Source organism: Paroedura picta, chromosome 7 (assembly GCF_049243985.1).
Source record: "Paroedura picta isolate Pp20150507F chromosome 7, Ppicta_v3.0, whole genome shotgun sequence".
NCBI classification, from domain to species: Eukaryota; Metazoa; Chordata; class Lepidosauria; order Squamata; family Gekkonidae; genus Paroedura; species Paroedura picta.
This window is the reverse complement of record NC_135375.1, coordinates 35,994,289-36,016,560: the sequence shown is the minus strand read 5'-3', so window position 1 is coordinate 36,016,560 and position 22,272 is coordinate 35,994,289. Positions and strand designations below refer to the sequence as shown.

Genomic DNA, 22,272 nt, shown 5'->3' with positions numbered 1-22,272 from the left:
GGATGAAGCCTCCAGTAGCCTTTGATCCTCCCGCTAGTAACTGGTGTCAGAATTAACTCTGCCCTTCTTCTGCACTCAAAGGCCATCTAATAGAAAAACAAGATCTGGTACACTAACTCCACTAGGCACAAGAAGAATAAGACAGTATAATCCTAAGCAGTTTCATGGGGTTGACATGTTGGTCTGTAGTAGAACAACTAGATTTGAACCCAGTAGCACCTTAGAGACCAACAAGATTTTCAGCATATGGAATCACAGAACATAGAGTTGGAAGGTGCCATACAAGGCCATCTAAGTCCAACCTCCTCCTCAATGCAGGATCAGTCTAAACTAGCGATCCCCAACCTGGGGGCTGTGGACCACATGTGGTCCTTCGAGTAATTGGAGGTGTGCCCCGAAGGACTCTTCCCCCCCTCCGGCCCTTTACTTCATCCCCCCCCGGCCCTTTACAACACACTTTGGGTGTCTCCCATCACTCCCAGATGGGACTATCTCGTTGCAGAGAAACAAGCTCAGGGTTCCCATTGATTTGTCATTGTCATGAGTTAAAATTTCCATGAAAATAAAACGTTCCTTATGTTCATTGTTGTGGTGTGTCTGTATTTAATTTTGAAGGGATGTTTAAACATTACCATAGCGATCAGAGAGCGTTAGAGCAGTGGTTGAGAGTAGAGGATTAAACTACCCCCCCACCGGGCCTCAGTAAAAGGCGTTGAGTGGTCCCCGGCGTTGAGTGGTCCCCGGCGATAAAAAGGTTGGGGACCACTGGTCTAAACCATCCAGGATAAGTATCTGCCCAGCCACTGCCTGAAGACTGTCAGAGAGGGAGAGGTCACCACCTCCTTGGGCAGTTGATTCCACTGCTGAATTACTCTGATTGTGAAATTCTTTCTCCTGATATGTAGCCAATATCGTTTCCATGTAGTTTAAACCCATCGCTGTGGGTCTTAGCCCCTGCTGCCAAGAGGAACCTTTCCCTGCCCTCCTCTAAGTTAGCAGTCCCCAACCTTTCTCAGGTCAGGGACGGCCTCCGGGGTGAAGGGAGAGGTGACGGCCCGGGTGGGAGGCAGGCGCGGCTGCCGGCGGCCCAGTACCATAGCCTTTGTGGCCCGGCACCGGGCCGTGGACCAGGGGATGATGACCCCTGCTCTAAGTGACAACCTTTCAAATACTTAGACAGTAGTTATCTACCCTCTTGTTTTCCAGGCTGAACATTCCCATGTTCCTCAGCCTTTCCTCATAGGGCTTGGCTCCCAGGCCCTGGATCATTCTCAACACTCTCCTCTGAACCATTTCAGTTTTGTCCATGTCCTTTCAAGATACAAAGCTTTCAAGATTCAAAGTATCTGTCAGAGGGAGCGTTGATTCTTTAATCGTGTTGGTCTTTAAGGTGCTACTGGACAAGTATAGCTATCCTAAGCAGAGATCCACCCTTCTAAAGCCACTTAAATCAATAGACATAGAAGGATGGAATTTTGTTAAGGATTGTGTTGTTAGCTATAAAGGGAATGAAAGCACCGTTTAATAGACAAAGAATTGAAGATAATTAACTTTAAAAAGCAAGAGCTTCTTTGGAGAAATACATTGAAAGCAAAGAATCATTTAAAATATACTGATCACACAGGGATCAGCATGATGCACAAGGCTTACTTCTTGATTGTAGGATAACTTCTGTTCTGAACAGTGTGTCATTAGTCATCAGCTTTTTGTCTCTTGCCCAGAGCTAGTGCTAGAAAAAAATTAGGACACTGAAAAAATGACATTTGAGAAAGCAAGCATGTGTCTGGGAAACATGCATGCATCCAGGGGAAAGGGGCTCTACAGTGGGGTACAAGGACAGTAAGAGCAGTTCCCCAATGATATTGAGGCATGGTTTCTATAGCATGACTTTCCAAAAGTCTTCACCCACAAGAGAAGTTTGATATGCAAACAAGTAACCTGTGGATCAGAGAGGCAGTAGATTTTTTGATCTCCAGGAAAGGGAGTCTGATGTTACATTCCAGTCATCTCCCCCCACCCCCTTGTTGTAAAGCAGTAGCAGGGATCTCACACATGATGAGATGAGTCAGCTTTGCCTGACAGATTAGCGTTGTAGATAAAGGGAGATTTTTGCCATGAAGGCAGATGATTCCAGGATTATACAGGCCAGTGAGAGGGCTGAAGCCTGTCCCTCCCCTCCCTTCACCTTTCAATTTGTTCCCAGATCAAAACAAACATCCCTCCTGCCCAGCTTCCAATATCTCAGAGTCACCAACCAAATTGATTTCCTTCATGTATTGGGTCTTCCTCCCCCATATTTCCGGGAAGACCACCACCAGGGCACTGAGGGAGCCATTTCCCCTCCCTCTACCGGCTGTTCTGAGGCGCACCTGGCCGAAGTCTCGCCAGGTTGGGGGAAAAACACCACCACCCCTTCTCAGCGACATTCGGATTGAGCCCGGGGTTCTCTTTTCAGCCAGCCGCCTGGACGCCGCCTCTAACTCGCGGCTGCGTCCTCCAGGGCAGGAGTGGGCTGCGCGCAGAATAACTCGGGGCAGCCCCCTCTCCCCTCGCCTAGGAAAACGCGCGCTCGCCAGAGCTCGGCCGGCCACGCGACGGCTCCAGAGTTCGCCTTGCGCAGCGGGCACGGAAAAGCGAGGCGGCAGCCCCGGCCGGCCGTGCTTGCCTCGACGCGCGCCCCCTCCGAGCGTAGCTGGCTTTGCTGTCGAGCAGGAGTGAGCCGCACGTGGCGGGAGAGCGGAGCGCAGAGCGCCGCAGCCGAGCTCGGCCGGCCGCGCCTTTCCCGCGCACGGAAAGCGCGCCAAGGCAGTGCCCCCTCCCCTGGCGGAGCCGTCCTTGAGGCTGCCGCTCAGCGCGGGGGCGGCGGCGAAGAAGCAGCTGCCCGGGCGGCACAGCACAGGCGCTGCCAACCCGCCAGGTGAGCCTTCCGTCTCTCCTCCGTTCCTAGGCAGCGGCGGCAGCGAAAGGAGAGGAGGCGAAATTCCTGCGCAGCCGGCCGCGGGCGAAAGGCTGGAAGGTAAGAGCTGCTGCAAACTTCCCGCGCCGTCGGGGAAGAGGCGGAGGGGGGAGCGGAATGCTGCAGCCCCTCTGACAGTGGACGACCCCGGGCAACGATGCCCGCCCGCCGGCGGGTTGCAAACCTGCAACTTTCGGGCTGCTCCCACTCGCCAGGCTGCTGCGGGCCAGCGAAGGCAATTTGCGAAGCGGCTCCGGGGGGGGGGGGGGGACGGGGGGACGACGACATTTCGTTCGGTCCGTTGAATTCGGGGGAACTTCCTGCCCAGTTTGTGTCCCGGAGTCCTTTATTACCTCTTTGGTTGGTTCATTCTCGCCCAGCAGAGTAAAAGCAACGCACTCTTTTTGCTCCGGAGTAATTGCATTGAAGCGAACGTTATCTCTCCCCCCCCCCCCCCGGAATAAGTGGTTTGGGAAAAAGTGTCACTTGTCTCTTTGTTGTGGGAAGGAGGTGGGGAGAGAATACTGAGGAGAGATGACTTTTGTCTTGAGTGATGGGGGCAAGATGAACTTCTAACCGACTAACATACAAAATGCCCTGCCCTAGATCTTGGTCGCCAAGTACTGTCTGTCCTGGTGAGTATTTGAATGGGACCCCCCCCCCCAGTTGGGAGGCAGAGGCAGGCAATGGCAAACCATCACTGAACATCTTTTGCTTTGAAAATCCATGGAGACACCACAACTTACCTGTGACTTGAAGACAAAAAAGCCCCAAGCTCTTAGCAAAATAGAACAGAGTTCCTCAACTAAAGGATGTATTTTTTCTCCCCCCCCCCTCTGAACTAGATCTGTACACAAATTACACTCAGATTTTTTTCCTGTGGTTCCATAGTACAATGTTGATCTATAATTACAACTAGAAATTTCCATTATTAGAGCGGCAATATAGTGCATGTGCAATTTAAGACTTCCTTCCTGAAGTAAACATGCATAAGACTGCGCTGCATGTTCCATGGGTTTACTTATTCGTACAGGTGCCTGGGAACTGGCTGTGATCTGTTAGCTCAGGGCTACTGCTATTGATTTCAGTGACATTTGTTTTTAGATTTATCCATGCTTTGTAAAGAAGTATCTCTGCATTTAAATGTACTTATTAGGGCTTGATAGATCTTTCTCCTGAACAACATATGTCCAACATTAGGCTGTTCGTCCTATTGAATTCAGGCGGACACAGAACTCTACTGTAAGAGATGATATGAGGATGTTGCTAGGTAAAAGGAGCTAGAAGAGACACAATTTTGATATGATCTACTTTTTTATAAAGCCAGTGTGAGGAAAAAAGATTGAATCTAACCCAGTAAAACAACTTAGCTAACTTTTATTTACCTAATTTATAGCGTGCCTTTCTTCCCTATGGGATCCCAGAGTAACATGCATTATTTTCCTTTCCTCCACTTTATCCAGATAACAACCCTGAGAGGTAGTTAGGTAGAGTGGCCCAAGATCATCCAGCAAGCTTCCATGGCAGAATGGGCATTTGAAATTTGGGTCTTCCAGATTGTAATCTGACTTTGTAATCACTATAACTCTTAGTAGCTCTCTCTCCTTGCACAAAGGAGGGAAGATGGGGGATGGACGGTTAACAGCCATTGGCAAAATAATGACAAGGAGCCCAACAGGCAATCAGAATGCAATTTTGCATGATCATCAGATTTTTTTGTTTTTGTTTAGACGTGTATCATGTGCCACTTTGCTCTGGAGTTGCATATCAACTCCTATATACACTTGTCGCTTCTGTACTTGTGCACATCCTAATTTATTTGAATACCGGGGGTAATTTCGCATACACACACACAAAGGTCTAGATTTGTCGGAGAGCTGCGATCTGATGGCACTTGTTTTAACATAGAGCTGCTCAAGAAATCACCAGAGCGAAAACAAATCTTTCACATGATGCATGAAATAGTATGTTTTTCTACAGTGGCACATTAAATGGATTCAGCCATGATGTTCTGAAGCAATAGAACAAGGTTGAGTCCAGTGGCACATTTAACACTGGACTCAAACTTTACACTAAATAGAGTTATACCAGGGGTAGTCAAACTGCGGCCCTCCAGATGTCCATGGACTACAATTCCCTGGCAGGGGGCTCCTGGGAATTGTAGTCCATGGACATCTGGAGGGCCGCAGTTTGACTACCCCTGCGTTATACCCTGCTAAATCAGTTAAAGTCAGTGAGAAGGGTGTAACTCTGCATAGGATGGCGCTATCATTCCCCTCTCAAAGTTTATATGGTATAAATACAGTGTATAATAAAACATTAATAATCAAATTCAGTTTACATCGTTAAAATTATATTCTAATAAAAATCGCCACCTCAGTATAATTGGAAGTCTTACGGGGCAGGGGATGTGCTTAGTCAGTGTTTGGGCAGATTTTCTTTTGGATGGATGGTTCTCAGGGAAGCCAGCATCTTGCTGGTGTTAATTATAGTTCTGGCTGTGGTGGAACAGCTCTGTTTTGCAGGCCTTCCTGAATTGTTTGAAGTCCTGGAGGGCCCTGATCTCCACTGGAAGGATATTCTTCCAGGCTGGGGTCAGGGCCAAAAAAGCTTCCAGTTTCCAGTTCACATGCAAAAATTTAAGCTGAAGAAATTATAATTCTTGTTTATAATTCTTGTTTAAAAGACGGATGTAACTGTGGTTTATAGTCTGGGAACAAATACTAGGGCTGAAATGTCCCCTGCCTACCCTAGCTAGTCATCCTTCCAGAAGAAGCTTAGGATTAGGCTACAGTTTTGTAAAACTCAAATAGCATTGGGAGCAATATTTGGCAATATGATCTATTTTGTCATACAGCTGTCACATGGCAGAAGGACCTCTTGATAGCATGCTAGCTGATTTTATTTTTCCTTGAAAGCTGAGTTTGTAGTTGCTTCGGTAAGAGGACTTGGTCAAAGTTAAACAGCTTACCTGCATAAATGATATGGGCTTTTTGACAGGGAAGATATTTTGAATATTGTAGCTAAGTCTAAAGGACAACAACTTTTATAGGAAAGAACACTTATGGGGAAAAATGAGAAAAGGAGTCAACTTGCTGAGAGCATCATAGGTCAAGTGTTATGGGACAAATCCTTAACATGAGTCATCCTCTAGATTGTTATTAGTGCCAAGTGCCAACCATATGGCAACAGGGATATAGTGGTAGAGATATTTATGGTAGAGATATTTATGACAACAGCTTTTGTATGCACATACAGAAGAATCCATGAATCCTCTAAGAATAATGATCAGGTAAGAAAGCAAATTCTGGTTATGACTCAGACCAAAGTAGAAACATAAAGTACTTGAGGCTAAAGGATATTTTCCATCTAGTAGATAGCATTCTTATATTTATACAGCTGTTGCTGTATAAATAAAAGGCTAAGGGCTAAGTAGGCAGAGAGTGGACGGGGCCAGTCCAGGTCAGGGCCCAATTGGAAGGCGCAAAGTGCCTTCCAATTGAGCCCTCACCCGGACAGGCCAGAAAGTGGCGGGGAAGTGGCAGGACACAGTGAGTAAAGAAGGAGGCCTTCCCACACGGCCCCAGAGGCACACGCGGGGCCTCGAGGCCACGGCTGTGCTTCCAGGGCCGGGGGAAAGGCCAGGCCAACTCAGGGGGGAAGGAGGCCTTCCCCCCGGTGTTGGAAGCACACCCGGGGCCTCAAAGAGCTCGCAGGTGTGCTTCCAGGGCTGGGGAAAAGGCCGGGCCAATGGGGAGGAGTGGGGGGAAGGAGGCCTTCCCCCCAGCGTTCAAAGAGGCCGCGGCTATGCTTCCAGTGCTGGGGGGAGGCTGGGCCACCTAGGAGGGGAGGGGGGAACAGAGGCCTTCCCCACGGCCCTGGAAGCACACCCGTGGCCCAGGGCCAGGGGAAAGGCCAATCTGCTGTGGGGTGTAAGGGGAGGGGAAAAGGAGCCCTTTCCCCAGGGCCTGGTAGCACAGCCGCGGCCTTGAGGATGCGGGTGTGCTTCTTGCCTGGGGGGAAGGCCAGGCCGCCGAGGGGGGCCGGGGAGGGAGGTGGCCGGGGATGGCTTCTCCACGCCCCCAGAGCACACCCTCTGCCTCCCAGGGGCGCTGGGTGTGCTCACTGCCAGGGGGGCCCTTTCAAACTCATTCTTACGAATGGACTTTGAGTCTAGTTTGTTTATAAAAGACCAAGGGAATAAAGAACTTGAGAGATGCCAGCAAATAATGAAGCTATTGCTGCAGTAAGGCTGCAACAATTAAAAGATGCTAGCAGACCACTTTTCAAGAGTCATTAGTAGGTCTCTAACTCTATTAATTTCTATGTTAAGTTTGACAGTGACCAAAATGAACTATCATGGCATCAGCACGGACCAAACTGATGGTATTCAGCATCTCTTCACTCATGGGTAAAATTATATCATGGCCCTGATCTGCCTTGTTTTATGTTATGAATATCTGCAGCATAAATGTAAATAAGTGCCACACTTCTCTCAGAATAGGGAGGATAATGCTGAGAATTTTCTGCTGGAAATTCCAAGCCTCCCCCCCATCCCCGAGGATTTTTAGAGGGCATGATTGTCAAACAAGTTAATTCTGTGGTGTACATATACCTGTACTTGAAGTTGAAAATTGTTTTTGTGGTTGGCCTAAACTTGTAAAGTGTGCTTTGTGCATTTTGGGATAAGCAAATATTGATTAGTAACCCTGCAATGAATAAGATAAGATTATAATGTATGTATCAAAATTGCTTCTTTAAATGTTATGTATCCCTAACACATTAAATGCCATATGCTTAAAGATGTACCGTTTTAATCTTCCTCTACTTCGTTATCATCAATTAAAATCTGAAGAGTCTGATGGGCAAAAAATTTAGTGTGATTCTAAATCAAGTTAGATTTTTCTAAACCTATTTACATTGGTTTAGAAGGGTATATCTTTATTAAGATTGCACTGTTAGACTCCTTTACTTCTATCAGTTTAATTTGTGCTATAGTTACAATAGTGGTATAATTGTTGAAGCTCTAGGCGAAAGAAAGAGAATATCTTAAAACTAGGGAATCAGAATTACAGAGAAGACTTTAAAAATATTATTTATTAAATTCCAGGTTTGCAGTTTGGAAGTGCTGCTAGATCTGACCTTTACTTTGGAGGTGGAAACAGCATCTGTGGCTCAGAGTATGTTTTATCATTTTAGACTGACATAGCAGTTATAGCTATTCAAAGACAGATTTTTCTTTCCATTGTTATTCATTTTTCTTAATGTCTAGGATAAAGTAGTGCAATCTGCTTATTTTTATTTATTTGTTACATTTCCCTTGTGGCTCAGGGCAGTTTGCAATGAGAATTTGTAGCTCACAGTTCACTGTGATCCTGGTATGGTGCAGAGAAACAATAAGAGTTTTGGACTTATTTATAGAGAATTCATAGAGAATATATCAACAGTTTGGGGCTTATAACATTTTGAACACAATAACATTCAATCATAAACTGTTTGCATTTGGGGCTTCTCTTGAAAGCATTTTAGAAAGTTTGGTTGCTTCAGAACTTGGCAGAAAGATTTATTTATTCATTTATTCATTTATATCCTATGGCATATGTAGTATAGCCAGGAGACTGAGGATTGTCTGGCAGCCTGGCAAGGGACATTCAGAAGTGCTTTTTCATTGCCTGCCTCCACATCATGACCCTTAGGGTTCCTTAGAGCAGGGGTAGTCAACCTGTGGTCCTCCAGATGTTCGTGGACTACAATTCCCATGAGCCCCTGCCAACAAACACTGCCTTAGAGGAACTCCACATCCAAATACTAGCCAGGCCTTGTTTACCTTCCGAGATCTGATGGGATCAGGCTTTCCTGAGCTATCCAGGTCAAGGCTAGCAGATTACTAATTAGAATATAATTGAGGCTTCAAAAGGAAAAAGTGGCATACAAATGTTTCCATTAACTAAATCCCTGGTGCTAGTTTTAAAGCTTTATATGGCTTGATACCAGAATACTAGAACTGTCTTTACCCTATTATTTATTAAATTTACATTCAGCCTCTTGATGAAGCTAACAAAATCAAAGCTGCAGAACAGAATTACACTGCAGTACAAAATAACATAAAAAGAACTCTGCTGGATCTGACTCATAAACCATCTAGACCAGCATTCTGGCTAGCTAGTTCCTCTGGAGGGCCAACAGGGCATAGAGGCTGGGTCTTTCACTCTTGAATGCTGATCCTACCTGTGCTATGGATTGTTGAACTGCTATAATATGTAGGCAGTCCTTGATTTCTTCCACTAGAAGTTGGTCGTATTATTGCCCAATCTTTAAGACTGAATTGGAAGCTCTTCCTCGGTTGTTAGCCAACTGGAAAGAGAGCATTTTCAGTACTAGTGCTTATTTATGATATACCCTTCAACAGGTCCATGAGATTGCTATACTCTCTATATTTTAGCATCAGTTAAGATATTTTTTAACATTCCAAGGGTTTTTTCAAGGTGGAAAAGTATATGTGCATTCTTAATTCTGCATCAGACTTAAGGCTCTGGTAATCACCTTTAAGCCATATGTGGTCTGGGCCCAGTGTACCTGAGGGACGGCCTCTTTGCCTACACCCCTCAAAGAGCTTTACGCTCTGCCACCTCCAACTGACTGGTGATCCTTGGCCACAAGGAAGCCTGCTCGACCTTAACCAGGGCCAGGGCCAGCCTGGCTCACACCTGGTGGAATGAGCTCCCAGATAAGATCAGGGCCCTAACAGAACTTAAACAATTCCACAGGGACTGCAAAAGAGAGCTCTTCCACCAGGCATTTGGTTGAGATTGACCAGATCCAACATCTCCCACTGGCCCCCGAGCCTCCCTTCCATGAAAATTAACACCAACCAATAACCAACCAATCATGGGTCCGTCAATATGTTGTGTTTATGAATTTGTTCTCACTGTTTGTTATTTTTCTATTGCAAGCTGTGGCCCAAAGCCACCTTAAGTTGCCTGGCTAGGGCCCCTTCAAGGCCTGTTCTTAGGAACGGGATTTGAAGCCTGTGTAATAAATAAATAGAATGTATATAAATAAATGGAATGTATATAAATAGAATGCCTAGTATACTATGTACAAGGTATGGTGAAGTGTTGAAAGCAGGGTATTCCTATCTAGCTTATAAAAAGCAACTGACATTTACTCAGTTGCACCTTAGTTATTTTTCTATTACATATTTGCCCTAGCAATGGGGTTACCAACTTCTAGACTGGAGATCTCCTGCTATTAAACTGATCTGACAGAGATCCGTTCACCTGGAGAAATGAACTCTGAAATTATGCACCATTGAAATCTTTCCCCTGCCTTCCTCATTCTCCACCCCTAAAATCTCCAGGTATTTGGCAACCCTATCTAGCAATGCCAAATACTGTGCAATTCATAAAATTATTAAGGATAAGGATACAGTTAACATACCATACTCAATTGCCTACTAGTTCCCTTTCTCCATATCTTTATCTAGACAGCTAAGGTTCTTTAAAAGACTGAGAGCTACAGATCTCTGTTTCTGTCTCCTGCAATATTTAAACCCAAATAGCACCCCTGGTTAGAAAGCCGGTACTCCTTAAATGCTAATGGGGGGATGATAAAGAAGGAGCATTAGAACCAACCATGTATGTACCTTCAGTGGCTTAGGCTGTCTGTTAATACATTGCCAGGCTATGGGATTTGACATTGCATCTTCTTATCACTACCTTTTAATGCTAGGAGCTAAAGCTATCTATGCCTATGGCCTATATGTCTCAGCTCTGTGTTATGCTAATGCAATCTTAAAACATTACATTATGCCAGCTTTGAAATTGTATAGAGTTGAATCAAGCTGTAACTAAGAGTTCTCCACTTAATGATGAAGTGGTGTAACCTAACTAAACAAAGATCAGTGGGATTGCATGTGTAGAATATGCTACAACATTGATTCAGCTGCACAAACAGCTCTGTTGTAATGAACTTGCATATTGATTTAAGCAGGTGCTGCTGAAATGGCATCTGATATAGAGAGATATATGTGTGTTATAGAGAGCTGGGTGTGTGTTTAGCCACTGGCCAGATTAGTTGTCACAGCCCACTTTCAACTGTCTGGTGGGGAGAAGGCAAGAGATCTCCAAGCTGACAACACCAATTCAGCAACCAGTAGCCATTCAGTTCCAGATGTTAGACTGGGGGATCCAGGGATAGAAGATGCTCACGCCAATCATGTATGGAATTCAGCATTTCCCAGTCTAGAAAGCATTCTACATGCAGAATCTTGTTTTGTACACTGCATGCCATTATTCGATTGTGGCAATAGTGTTTTGCAAATAATTGAAGTATAATTTCTGTTTGACTAAAACTTCAGCAAGTTGTTAGTGCCTAGGAACTGCAGGTTCATAACTTAGATTGTTGACCTTAAACTTCCAACCTTATCAGCCCCTCTGCCTCCTACAATGGCATGACAAACAAAGTCAGGTGAGCTTTTTCCATCACTGTGTTTTCCTAGTACTAACAACTCCTCTCTTGTTTGTTCCATGTCTGTTGAATGGACAGATCAGAATCACTGTTGGTAATCCTAGAAAAGAGCAAGAGGCCAGTAGCACCTTAAAGAATAACGAGATTTGTGGCAGGGTGAGCTTTCATGTATCACTGCTTACAGTTGGATGTGAGTCCACGATCCTAATGTTATACCTAAGCCATAATGCTCCAAGGAACAATCCAGCAAGCATTACTACTCAATGTTAACAGGAAGGATGGTCAGGTACAAAGGAGGAGATGAATCTTCAGTAGCTGTATGGAAGAGAAGAAGGTTTCTATCAGCTACAGTGCTTATTCTATAGCAGTGGTCCCCAACCTATATTAGGCTGGGGACCGGCAGGGCATTGGGCCGCGCCCGCAGGGACCGCGCAGGCCACGCCCACGCTTCCAGCCGCGCCCGCGAGCCGCACCCGCGGATCGGGCCGCACCCGGCCGCGCCCGCGGGCCGCACCCGCGGATCGGGCCGCGCCCACGAGCCGCGCCCGCGGGCCGCACCCGTGGATCGGGCCGCACCCGCGGGCCGCGCGGGCGCGGCCCGGCCCTGATTCCCTCTCCCCGCCCTCCCGCAGTAAGTAGCTTCCCGGGCTGCAAGCTTGCGGCCTGGGAAGTTTTTTACTGCGGGGGGGAGGGGCGGGGAGAGGGAGCCGCGGCCCGGCGCCATGGCCTTTGCGGCCCGGCGCCGGGCCGCGGCCCGCAGGTTGGGGACCACTGTTCTATAGGACAAAGTATAGCTATCACTGCTTTCCTTTGCAACAGATTACTCTTGCATCTGTCATAATCAGTTTTGCTTATGATGTAAAATATCCTCTTGTCCTTATGGTGCTTTAAATGGTATAAAGAATGTATAAGTCCACGGAAGCCAGTCTGAACGAGCACAACATAAAAATGGCTGCTTCTAAGGAAAAACTATTTTGAAATGAGATGATCTCTGAAGTTTTGGTGAAAGAAATAAGCAACCATTCCCCTGCCTGCTGCTTTTCTACAACTTTTTGACCCCCAGATTCAAAGTATGTGTGGTGCAGTCAGTGAATCAGAATACCTTTATTGGCATAATACAGTAAATGTACAGTTACAGTGAGCCAGGTAGGTTTGCCAGGTCCTCCTGATAGCTGGCAGGGAATGGGGGACTTCTCTGGAGAAAAATAAATGCTCAGGCCTTGTTGCCAATATTATACTAGAAGTAACATGTCCACACTAGTGATGCCCAGATAACACTGGTAGTTGGGTGAGAACTCTATGCTAAAATCAGGTTCTACCAGAGATTTTGCTCAAATACCACAGTGCTAACTGGACATTGCTGCTGTGATGTAACTTCTTGTGCGACCTCGGCAACAAGGCCTGGGCCTTTATCATTCTCCAGGTAAAAACCCCTGCTGGCCAGCCAATTGGTGTCTGGAGAGCATGACCTATCAGCAGGAGTTCTCCACCTCCACTGGGGAGATCAGGCAACCCTAAAGGAAGGGAGGGATTAACAACAGCTCTCATGTCCAGATCACCCAATTTCCAAACTTTTTCTTAGAAAGCATGTTAGACTTTTGTTACCCTTATTTTAATCTAATGGCCCTAATGATTGTTTGATCAGAATGGGAATGCAAAACAACCTGGTGCTTACACAAAGATTGCTGTTCCAGGCAGTCAGAAATAGATATTGTCATCTTAGCTTAACTTTTTAAAATCTAGAATGGTATGGTTAATAAAGGCTTATATGTATCATCTTCCTAGTTACACACACACACACACATAATACATATTAATCTTTTCCTGTTTTAATGTCCCTGAAAATTAGGTGACCTCTACAACAACTGCAGTCTTCAGTTCAAAAACACCTAGAAGATGGATGAAGCCATAGAACTTTCACCAGATGGAAACTCCTTGATCAAAGCTGTCTATCACAGCAGACTTCGTCTCACAAGATTGCTGCTAGAAGGTGGGGCCTACATCAACGAAAGCAATGACCGCGGTGAAACCCCCTTGATGATTGCTTGCAAGACAAAACATGTGGACTGTCAAAGTGTTAGCAAAGTAAAAATGGTGAAATACCTTCTGGAAAATAAGGCAGATCCAAACATTCAAGATAAAACTGGGAAGACAGCCTTGATGCATGCCTGCTTGCAGAAAGCTGGTCCTGAAGTTATTTCTTTACTGCTTAAAAATGGAGCGGACTTAAGTTTACAGGATCATTCTGGTAATTCAGTTCTTGTTTACTCAGTGAATTCAGATGATAAGGAAAGCCTCAAAGTTATTCTAGATGCTTGCAAAGCAAAGGGGAAAGAAGTCATTATTATTACAAAGGATAAATCTCCATCTGGAAAACAGACCACTAGACAGTATTTAAATGTGCCACCTCCTGACAATGAGGAATGTCTGTCTCCAAGTTCTTGTGCTTCTCCATCAGATGTAGAAGTTAAAACCTCTCCATCTCCACAAGAAAACTCAAAAGGTACAGAAAAAGCTCTGTTCAACTTCAAAGAGCCTCATCCTTCTGGACGAATGGAGGATATACCCAAGCCACCCTCTCCATCCAGAAAACCTCAGATGCAGCATGTGGGTTCTGAGCCAAGGGTGAAGGTTCCCTCTTCACTTTTTGAACAGAACAGAATCTCCTCTTTACAGGAAGACCTGCAGGATATAACTCCAGAGGAAGAATTGTGTCTAAAAATCAACAATCTTGCCCTGTCTAAGAGATTCATCACCAGACATCACAGCATTGATATAAAAGATACCCTTAACTTCTTGAAGAGCTTTGAACAAACTGCCTCCAGGAAAATGTCATGTGATGAGATAAATTCTCATGCACTCTTTGGTGAGGCAAACCACACTCAGAGTGAAATTCCTGTAGATCAAAATTCAGATTCAGCTCCAATGAGCTTTGTATCCACACTGAAGAACATTGTTCAGAGAAGAAACCTAGGGGCAAATCATTACAGCTCTGATTCCCAATTAACTAGGTTAGGACCTCCTGTAGAAGACAGTAAATCACTTCTAGGGAAGAAAAAGCTTCTCTCTCCTTCTCCATCTTTGTCATCAAGTTCTAGGGAACTGATAGAAAACATGCCTCCAAATCTACTGAGCAGGAAAAACCATGCTGTGCTAGAGAGGCGAGGGTCAGGAGCCCTCGTTTCAGATCATATGGCTCAGGTTAGACCAGGCTTTCTACCCCCTTTAAATGTGAACCCTCATCCTCTGATCTCTGATAGCTACAAGATGTCTGCAGTGATTCCTTACGGGCAGAAAACCCTCATGCCAACAGCACCTGCATATCCCAGGGATTTCAAAAATAAGACTCTGTTGACGAGGAGGCAGTCACTACAAACTGAGCAAATCAAGCAGCTGGTGAATTTTTAACAGATTAGTATGTAACCATAGTATACCACTTGTACATATAAACAATATTTTTCAATATGAACATTGGCTGCACCAAGTTCTTGGTACTGAGAGTGCAGCATGTCCATTTCTGTAACTCATCCTCAAATATCTGCCTTGAGCTTTAGTGGCAAATAAGATATGCTGCAAATTACATATTTAAAATATTGCTGCCTTTATCGTAGACTTTATAATAAAAATTAGAAAACTGTGGATATAGTCCTTCATAGTGTGCATCCAAGGCTTTCAGGATATGAACTAGATGTTTTTCCCCCAATCAAGTTCTAGGCTCAGCCTTCTGTAATCCATCTAACTTGTGCCTTATGGCAAGCACGAGGCCACATTTGAACAGTTACATGGGCTAAATTCTGTGCATTACAGCAGAAAAATGACCTGAACAATGGCAATTTCCTATTATAGACCTTGGCACAAATGGATTTTAATGGCTTGTTAGTAACTGTTGCATTATGGCCAGAGTCCGTTATCTTTTTCTTAAATTAATTTAATATTGTAAAGGCTACAAGCACTTAAGGAGAGGTAAATGAACAAGCTAGAAAATGCTGATAATGCTGACCCATCGTCGTGCCTCTGCAGTGAGCTGGTTCACCCCTTTGTCACGTCAAGGAATGCTGATAAATCTGTCCACAAGTGAAAAGTAGAATTTGCAAAAACCAGAACTAGATATTCTGAAGAAGAGCTTCGATTTGATCCAACTACATAACAGATGGGAGAGCTAGCTTAATATTGATACACACTTCTACAGTGTTTGTGAAGTAAATGTTTTCTTCCTGTTTAGTTTTCCATGTCTGACTGTATTTTTCCCATGGAGATGGGAAAAACCAGCCAGCATGGTTTTGTTGCATTAAACAGATACAGATTCTCAATTTAAAGTATTTAATAGCATCCAAATCATTTTTAAATGGCCATATGCACAGAACCTCAAACTCATAAGACTTAATGATATATATGAGAATTGTTTGTTGCAAATGCGTGATATGTTGTATCCTTGTGCATAATCCTCCCCATAAATTGCAGGAGGTCAGGGAAGAGAGTGAGATGGACATGGTAAAAGTATGCACATGTGGAGGGAATAAGTCTCACTTTCTCTGGCTGCTAATTTTCATTCTGGCTCCCTTCCAATAGTAGTACCAGGGTACAGCAGGTGGCATCCTTCCTGGAACTAGGCAGACCTCTGTCTGGATGGGACACCTGAAAAATCTCATATATGACACTTTGGGTTCTATGATGGAAGAAGTATGAGAGAGAAATGTAATGATATTTTAAATATGTCAGTTCAGTGCTCCTTTATAAAAGCTTTTGTTTGCACGGAAGTTTCAGTCATGCAGTTTCTCTTCCATGGTGAAGTTGGGGAGGAAAATGCATGCAAGTGAACCCTCGGTGTTAATCAGGTATTGAGTGCCAAAATTAAATCTTTTCAGAGGTGTGTTGTGTAAGGGTGGCAAAGAGGGGTGTCCATCCACTACTGCACTGTACAAGGGTGGCCATCACCACCACATTTACTGGAGCAAAGCCAGTACACGCCTGCCTTGAGTCCTGACCTGCTTGGGAGAAAGGTGAACATTTAAAGACACTTCCCTATGCAGCTCTTCCTTGCTAGAACAGATGGTTTTATAGTTATAGTTTATAGTTATCTGTATATTTCAAACCATACAGACATTTCCACTAGGAGGGAAAAACCCTACCTTGTTATTTACTTTGTTCTATGACATTTATAAGTATTGTAAGTGTCAGCATTAACTTTTGGCGCTGGAACTGTTCCAGTATAAAACAGTGAATCACATATCTGTATGTTCCAGTTATTTGCACTATGTGGGGCTATAAAAAAGTTTAATTCTTACTAATTTTTCAGTTTCTGATCTAATCCCAACAGTTAACAAAGAAACCATGCTTTTCTGGCCAGAAATCCTAGACTTTATGCCTACTACTGGCATCAAAAACAAGATATCAGTTTCTCTACGATCCAAGTATCAAAAACAAGATTTTTGATGTTGTTTGTAACATTTTTGGTAGCTTCATTTATGCCAAGATGACAGGTTCATATTAAACAGTTATTTTATACTAGATAATATGTACTTTTATTTTTTCATATTATCCCTTACAGCCTCAGTATGCAGCTTCCCAAGTTCGTCTTGCTTTCAATTCATGTTCTTCCAGAACTGTCCTCTGCCAGTATCCATGCTGTGTTACATCCTTTCTTTAATTCCTCACTCAGTCTTCTTGTGAGTGAAGACAGTCATCAAAGTTATCTTCCTGGAAATATCATTTTGTCTCTCTTCCCATATCTACCCCATCGTCCTATGTGAGTGAGATATACTCATCCAATTAAATGTTGGATTGAGACTTCATTTTCATTAATGTGTGCTCAGCAAAGACCACAAAAAAGTGTAACTAGGTTATTGTTTTGTTAATAGAAATAAAAGCATAGATGCCACATGAATTTGTTTTTAGTTCAAAAGAAAGATCACCAGTTCTACTTAGTTTTGGTGGGTACTATAATATTCCTTATTTTAAAAGCAGTATCATGAACAGTGGGGCGATCATTAAATGCTAGTGTATTGTGAAATGACTGCATTTATTAGCTTTACATCTGTGGATGAACTTTAGATTCAAAACAGGTAAAATAAAGCATTTCTTTAATGAACATTCGGAACTCAGCTGTAGGGCAAAGTTATGGACCCTAATCTATCTGATTTTAAAAGGAAATGAACAGGACAGATCCATGCCTGTGTGCCATGATGGATAAATCTGTGTTCAGAGAAAGAGTATCTGAATTATTTACTTTATTTTTTATGCCTTTCTCCACATTGTGGACTTAAAGAAATTTAAATTGTTCTCCATTTTATCCTCCCATCAATCCTGTGAAGTAACATATACCAAGAATTTATGACTAGGTCAAGATGATGGAATCAAAACTCAGTCAGCCAGATTCTCATCCAACAGTAACCACTATTTATTTATTCGGGTTTTTATACTGCCTTTCCATTCAGCTCTGGGCGGTTTACATAGAACGTCATAGGTGGATTACATGGAACATCATAAATATATCATCCAAAAAGCGTGTAAAAAAGGAGAAAGGGCAGCACCCATGGATATACCATTTGTTTGTAGATATAGTTCATTATTAAATTGATTTTTTTTCAAGTACAATATCTAAAAGGTCCAATAAAAATGTGCAGGAGGTCTATCAGTTTCTCTATGATCCAAGTATATACTAACTACATTTCTAACTTCATCCGATATTCGTGTATAAAGCTTTAATATCCCTAGTTATTGATAGAAAAGATGGTTCCACAGTTAATTTCTCAATAAGATTAATAAAATGTGTAGATTCTTTAAGGATCACGGGGTTTGTGACATTAGTTTTTTCAAATGGAAACCTATAAATTTAGAAAGAGGCTGCAATGCTGATCCTGTCTGTGCTACTATTGGGCGACCCGGAGGTTTTTCTAAACTTTTATGAATTTTAGGTAACAGATAAAAGTATGGAATAGATGGCAAATCATTGATGAAAAATTTAGCCTCTTGTTTATAAATGAAATCTTGTGACAAGCCTTCATGCACCACCACTCTAATAAGTTTAGCTAAGTCCTCTAGCAGGGCTGTTCTTTTGGTCTAAGTTTGCAATTTTTCAACAATGCCATTAATAATGGCAATTTAGCAACATTTATCACTTATAAGGATAACCAAAATATATAAGAAATCCTCAGGAGATTAATGGTTTTGCAATTATGAAAACACAGACTTTTTTATACTTACAGTGTAATTGTTCAAGAGCTTTGTTTTGCAAATTGGTAGTTAATGTAATACCTTATAGCCTTGGTATAGACCTTCCCTGTGTTCCAGAAGTGCTTCTTTTAAACTACATGGTAGCAATTCCATTTTTTAAACATGGTGTACTTAATATAATTGCTACAGATGGGCTGGCATTTTCATTAGGGAATGTGGAGATAACAGTTACTCCTGAAAGCAGAAATGGATTGATAAAATAAACACATTACACAAATTAATCAGGTTTACAGGCTTACAAAAATATAATAGATGTAAATCAGTCAAATGTTTACTGGAAACCTGTATTCTGTCATGTAAAATGTAATGATGTAGTGGATTGAGATTCATTGTTTAAATAATATATATTTAAATATGTTTTGTAATTAATTATTGGTTTTAAATAAAAGAGGAATGCTAGTGATGGGGGGGGCTAGTTAGTTCAGTATGCAATACTCCCTATCTCAGTAAAGTCACCAGAAATTCAAAATAATTTTCTTTTGTACACACAAAATATTTTTAAAATAACAGAGTTATGCAATAGCCATTAGTTGTTCAAGGAGGGTGATTTCTTGCAGTGTGAAATACTACCTAGGACCATTTATACCCTGGGAACTTCACTGCCCCAGCTCCCATGCAGGAGTACAAATCAGGGGCAGATGAGGTGCACCAGGCCAAATGCTCCCCCATGTGGGTTCAGGAAGAGGTGAGGCAACCTGCAATGACTAAAACTCTGGCCTGCAGCCTGGCACGAAACCTCCAGTGCGTAAACGGTCTAGTAGTCTTGCAAATACGCCCCTAATAGTAGCTAAACCTCTTCTCCTCAAATTACTAAACTGCTTGTCTATACATAACTTTTCTTATTTATGGCACATGCCCAGCCTGAAAGGTGCAGGGAGGTTAATGCTTGGTTTTTTTACAGAAATTAATCTACATAGTCCCCTAAAGGTAAATAACATACTCCCCTGGGATAAGGTTAATGACTCCTAGCAACTGATACTGCAGTAAGATACTAAATTATATAAATGAAAAATAGCCATCTATGTATTCTGTGTTAAGATTCAAAATAACCATTTGACATTTTCTCAATGAAGGTTAGAAATAGGTTTATTTATTATTTATTTATGTAGCTTTTTAAAAAATTCATTATATATCTGTGTTGCCTCAATAGCTTTAAATCTGCATTTGCAAATAAATGTTTCTATTTACTGGCTGTGCCTCACGTTATTTCCTCATATTGAACAATGTTTCTGTATTTCTAAGGTTTTTCTTTGCACAAAGTAATTGCAAAAGCTCTGTGCTAATGATCAGAGTATGTTTTAAATTATATTTTAAATCATTTGGCATGTTAATGGAAGCAACTGTGATACATATGTAGAGATGTATAGGGATTTTGATTCAAACTTTGACTTTTTAAAAGATGACGGACAAAATTCTGGCTGCCATTTTGAGGAAGGGATGAAATTGAGTCTGTGTTGACCATGTTTGATTTTTGGATTGACTTCAGATGGAAAAAAAATAGAGGCTAATATATTTCTGTTGCTCACTGGCTAGAGGTATTAATATTTACATCAGTTGTTTACAGGTTAGAGATTAATTACTTTTTCTAACCTGCAGCAGCTAACAGCTGATTTTTTTTAATAATTGGTGACTCAGAATGGTCTGCTGATGTTTCCAATGGATGTTAATTATTAAGAGGGACAACGAAGGTAGTTTGAAAGGTGTTTTGAAAGATGCTTTAAGGAGAAGGGTTCAGTACCATGGACAAAATATCTAAGCTGCCTGTGTTCACTTTGCATAAATGTAGACATTACAGTTTGATCCATGATAGTTCTTAAGTACAGAAATTATAGAACAATCTATAACTATATTTTAAATAGAAGGATTAAGAATCTGGAAATTAAATTTGTTTGAGGTTGGACGTTGCCCGAATGCACATCATTGTATTAACAGGGAGCAATCCAAAACAGGTCTAGTCAGAAGTAAATCTCATTTTATTCAGTAGGATTTATTCGTATGAAAGTGTTTTTAGGATTCAACCTAATTTACTGGATGAAATTACATTAAATAGTTTTCTGATTATTTTCAAGAAGATTGTGAGTGTGTGGGCAGGAAGGGATGTGCCAGTGTTTGTCTTTTGTGGCCCTTCCTTGCATATCCAGGGAATTGCTAATCACCACTATGGGATGGTGGGTGAATTTCCTCCAGGCCAGGCTGGATTCTGGATATTTTTGATGGAGAGATCGCTTGGGCATAAAATTGGGGTCACTGTGGGTGGGCAGGTAGTTGTGAGTTACTGCATTGTGCAGGGGGTTGGACTAGATGACTCTGGAGGTTCCTTCCAACTCTTTGATTCTATGAAATGTGTACAACTAGGAATTTAAGAAGTGGGGTAGGAGCTTGATTAAAGCTCAGCAGTCCTCCTGTTCCTTCACTGTTGTTTTCCCTCTGTTTGGACTGTCATTGGGTTTAAGGGACCTAAATCATTATGTAGATTCAGGTGGGTAGCCATGTTGGTTTGCAGCAATTAAATGAAGTTTGAGTCCAGTGGTATCTTTAAGACTGAATATAATTCTGTGTATAAGCTTTTGCTGACAGGCACACTTAATCAAAAAGCTTATATCCAGAATTAAACTTAATTGGTTTTAAAGTTGCCACAGGACTCAAACTTTGTTCTAAATCAGTGGTTCTCAAACTTGGAGTCCCGACCCCGTGGGGTCACCAGGACAGGTTGGCAGTGGGTGGCAGTGGTGGCCAGTGGCAGCTGAGCCATGGCACTGGCTGCCTCCATACCATCTCCAGATCACTGTGCTCTTGCACGCACACCTGCATGCATGTGTGCACTGCTGCCACAGTTGGGGTTACGGCAGTTGAGAACCGCTGTTCTAAATGATTATGTGTTAGGATTGAGAATTAGTCTGCTTCTTGAATATAGCCCACAAGGCTGTAGGAGGAATTCCCACGGACACTTAATCAGCTGCTCCATCAACACAGTGCACAGCCCCATTCTTATATCAGTGAGCCTAGGAGGTGAAACTCTGATGTTTGTATGTGCATGATGAATGTACTTCTTGTTTCCTTGGTCTGCCTTAATACAGCCTGGCAGTTCATCAGTTTGGGTAATAGCTGGAGTGAGATTACAACTGATGTACAGGTAACAGATCAGTTCACCTGGAGAAAATGGCCACTTTGGAATGTGGACTCCATGGTATTTTACCCCACTGAAGTTCCTCACTTCCCCAATCCCTGCATTCAACCTTAAATCTAACCTGGACCTGGGAACCCTATAATCAGTCTTGACCTCAAATATCCACGGAGTAGATGAGCAATCTCTCCTAGAAGCTCAGAGCTTTCAGGAGGCTATAATCTACAGTTTGTATACATTTTAATTCCTTATCTGTAAGTATGCAGGGAACCATGCTTGAAAGTAATAGCTTAATGTGTTAGTCAGCTTTCAAAACTTACTAGAAAACCTGAACAGTCTAGATACAGCTCCCTCAAGTTAATTGTAATATTGCCTGAAATATTAAGTTATTATATTCATGCAATTTTCTGTTTGCATAAGTAAATTACTCTTATAACAATATAAAAGATTGCCTCAAAGATTTGCTGGCAATATTAAAAATCAGTTTTAT

At 42.7% G+C, this 22,272-nt stretch overlaps 1 protein-coding gene across 3 annotated transcripts in view; it reads left to right on the top strand.

The window, feature by feature from the left end:
* Positions 1-19,804, top strand: part of ANKRD34B (ankyrin repeat domain 34B) — a 31,587-nt gene extending 11,783 nt beyond the window's left edge. The window contains exons 1-2 of one of the 3 annotated variants that reach the window (XM_077347478.1): positions 2,541-2,917; positions 13,275-19,804. In XM_077347478.1, coding sequence (XP_077203593.1) covers positions 13,322-14,833 — 1,512 coding nt within the window. In that variant the 5' untranslated portion in view covers positions 2,541-2,917; positions 13,275-13,321 and the 3' untranslated portion in view covers positions 14,834-19,804. Of the gene's footprint in view, positions 1-2,540; positions 3,017-13,274 lie in introns of those variants that run through there. The other 2 variants (XM_077347476.1, XM_077347479.1) reach the window with 2 other exon arrangements.
* Positions 19,805-22,272: the final 2,468 nt, after the last annotated feature.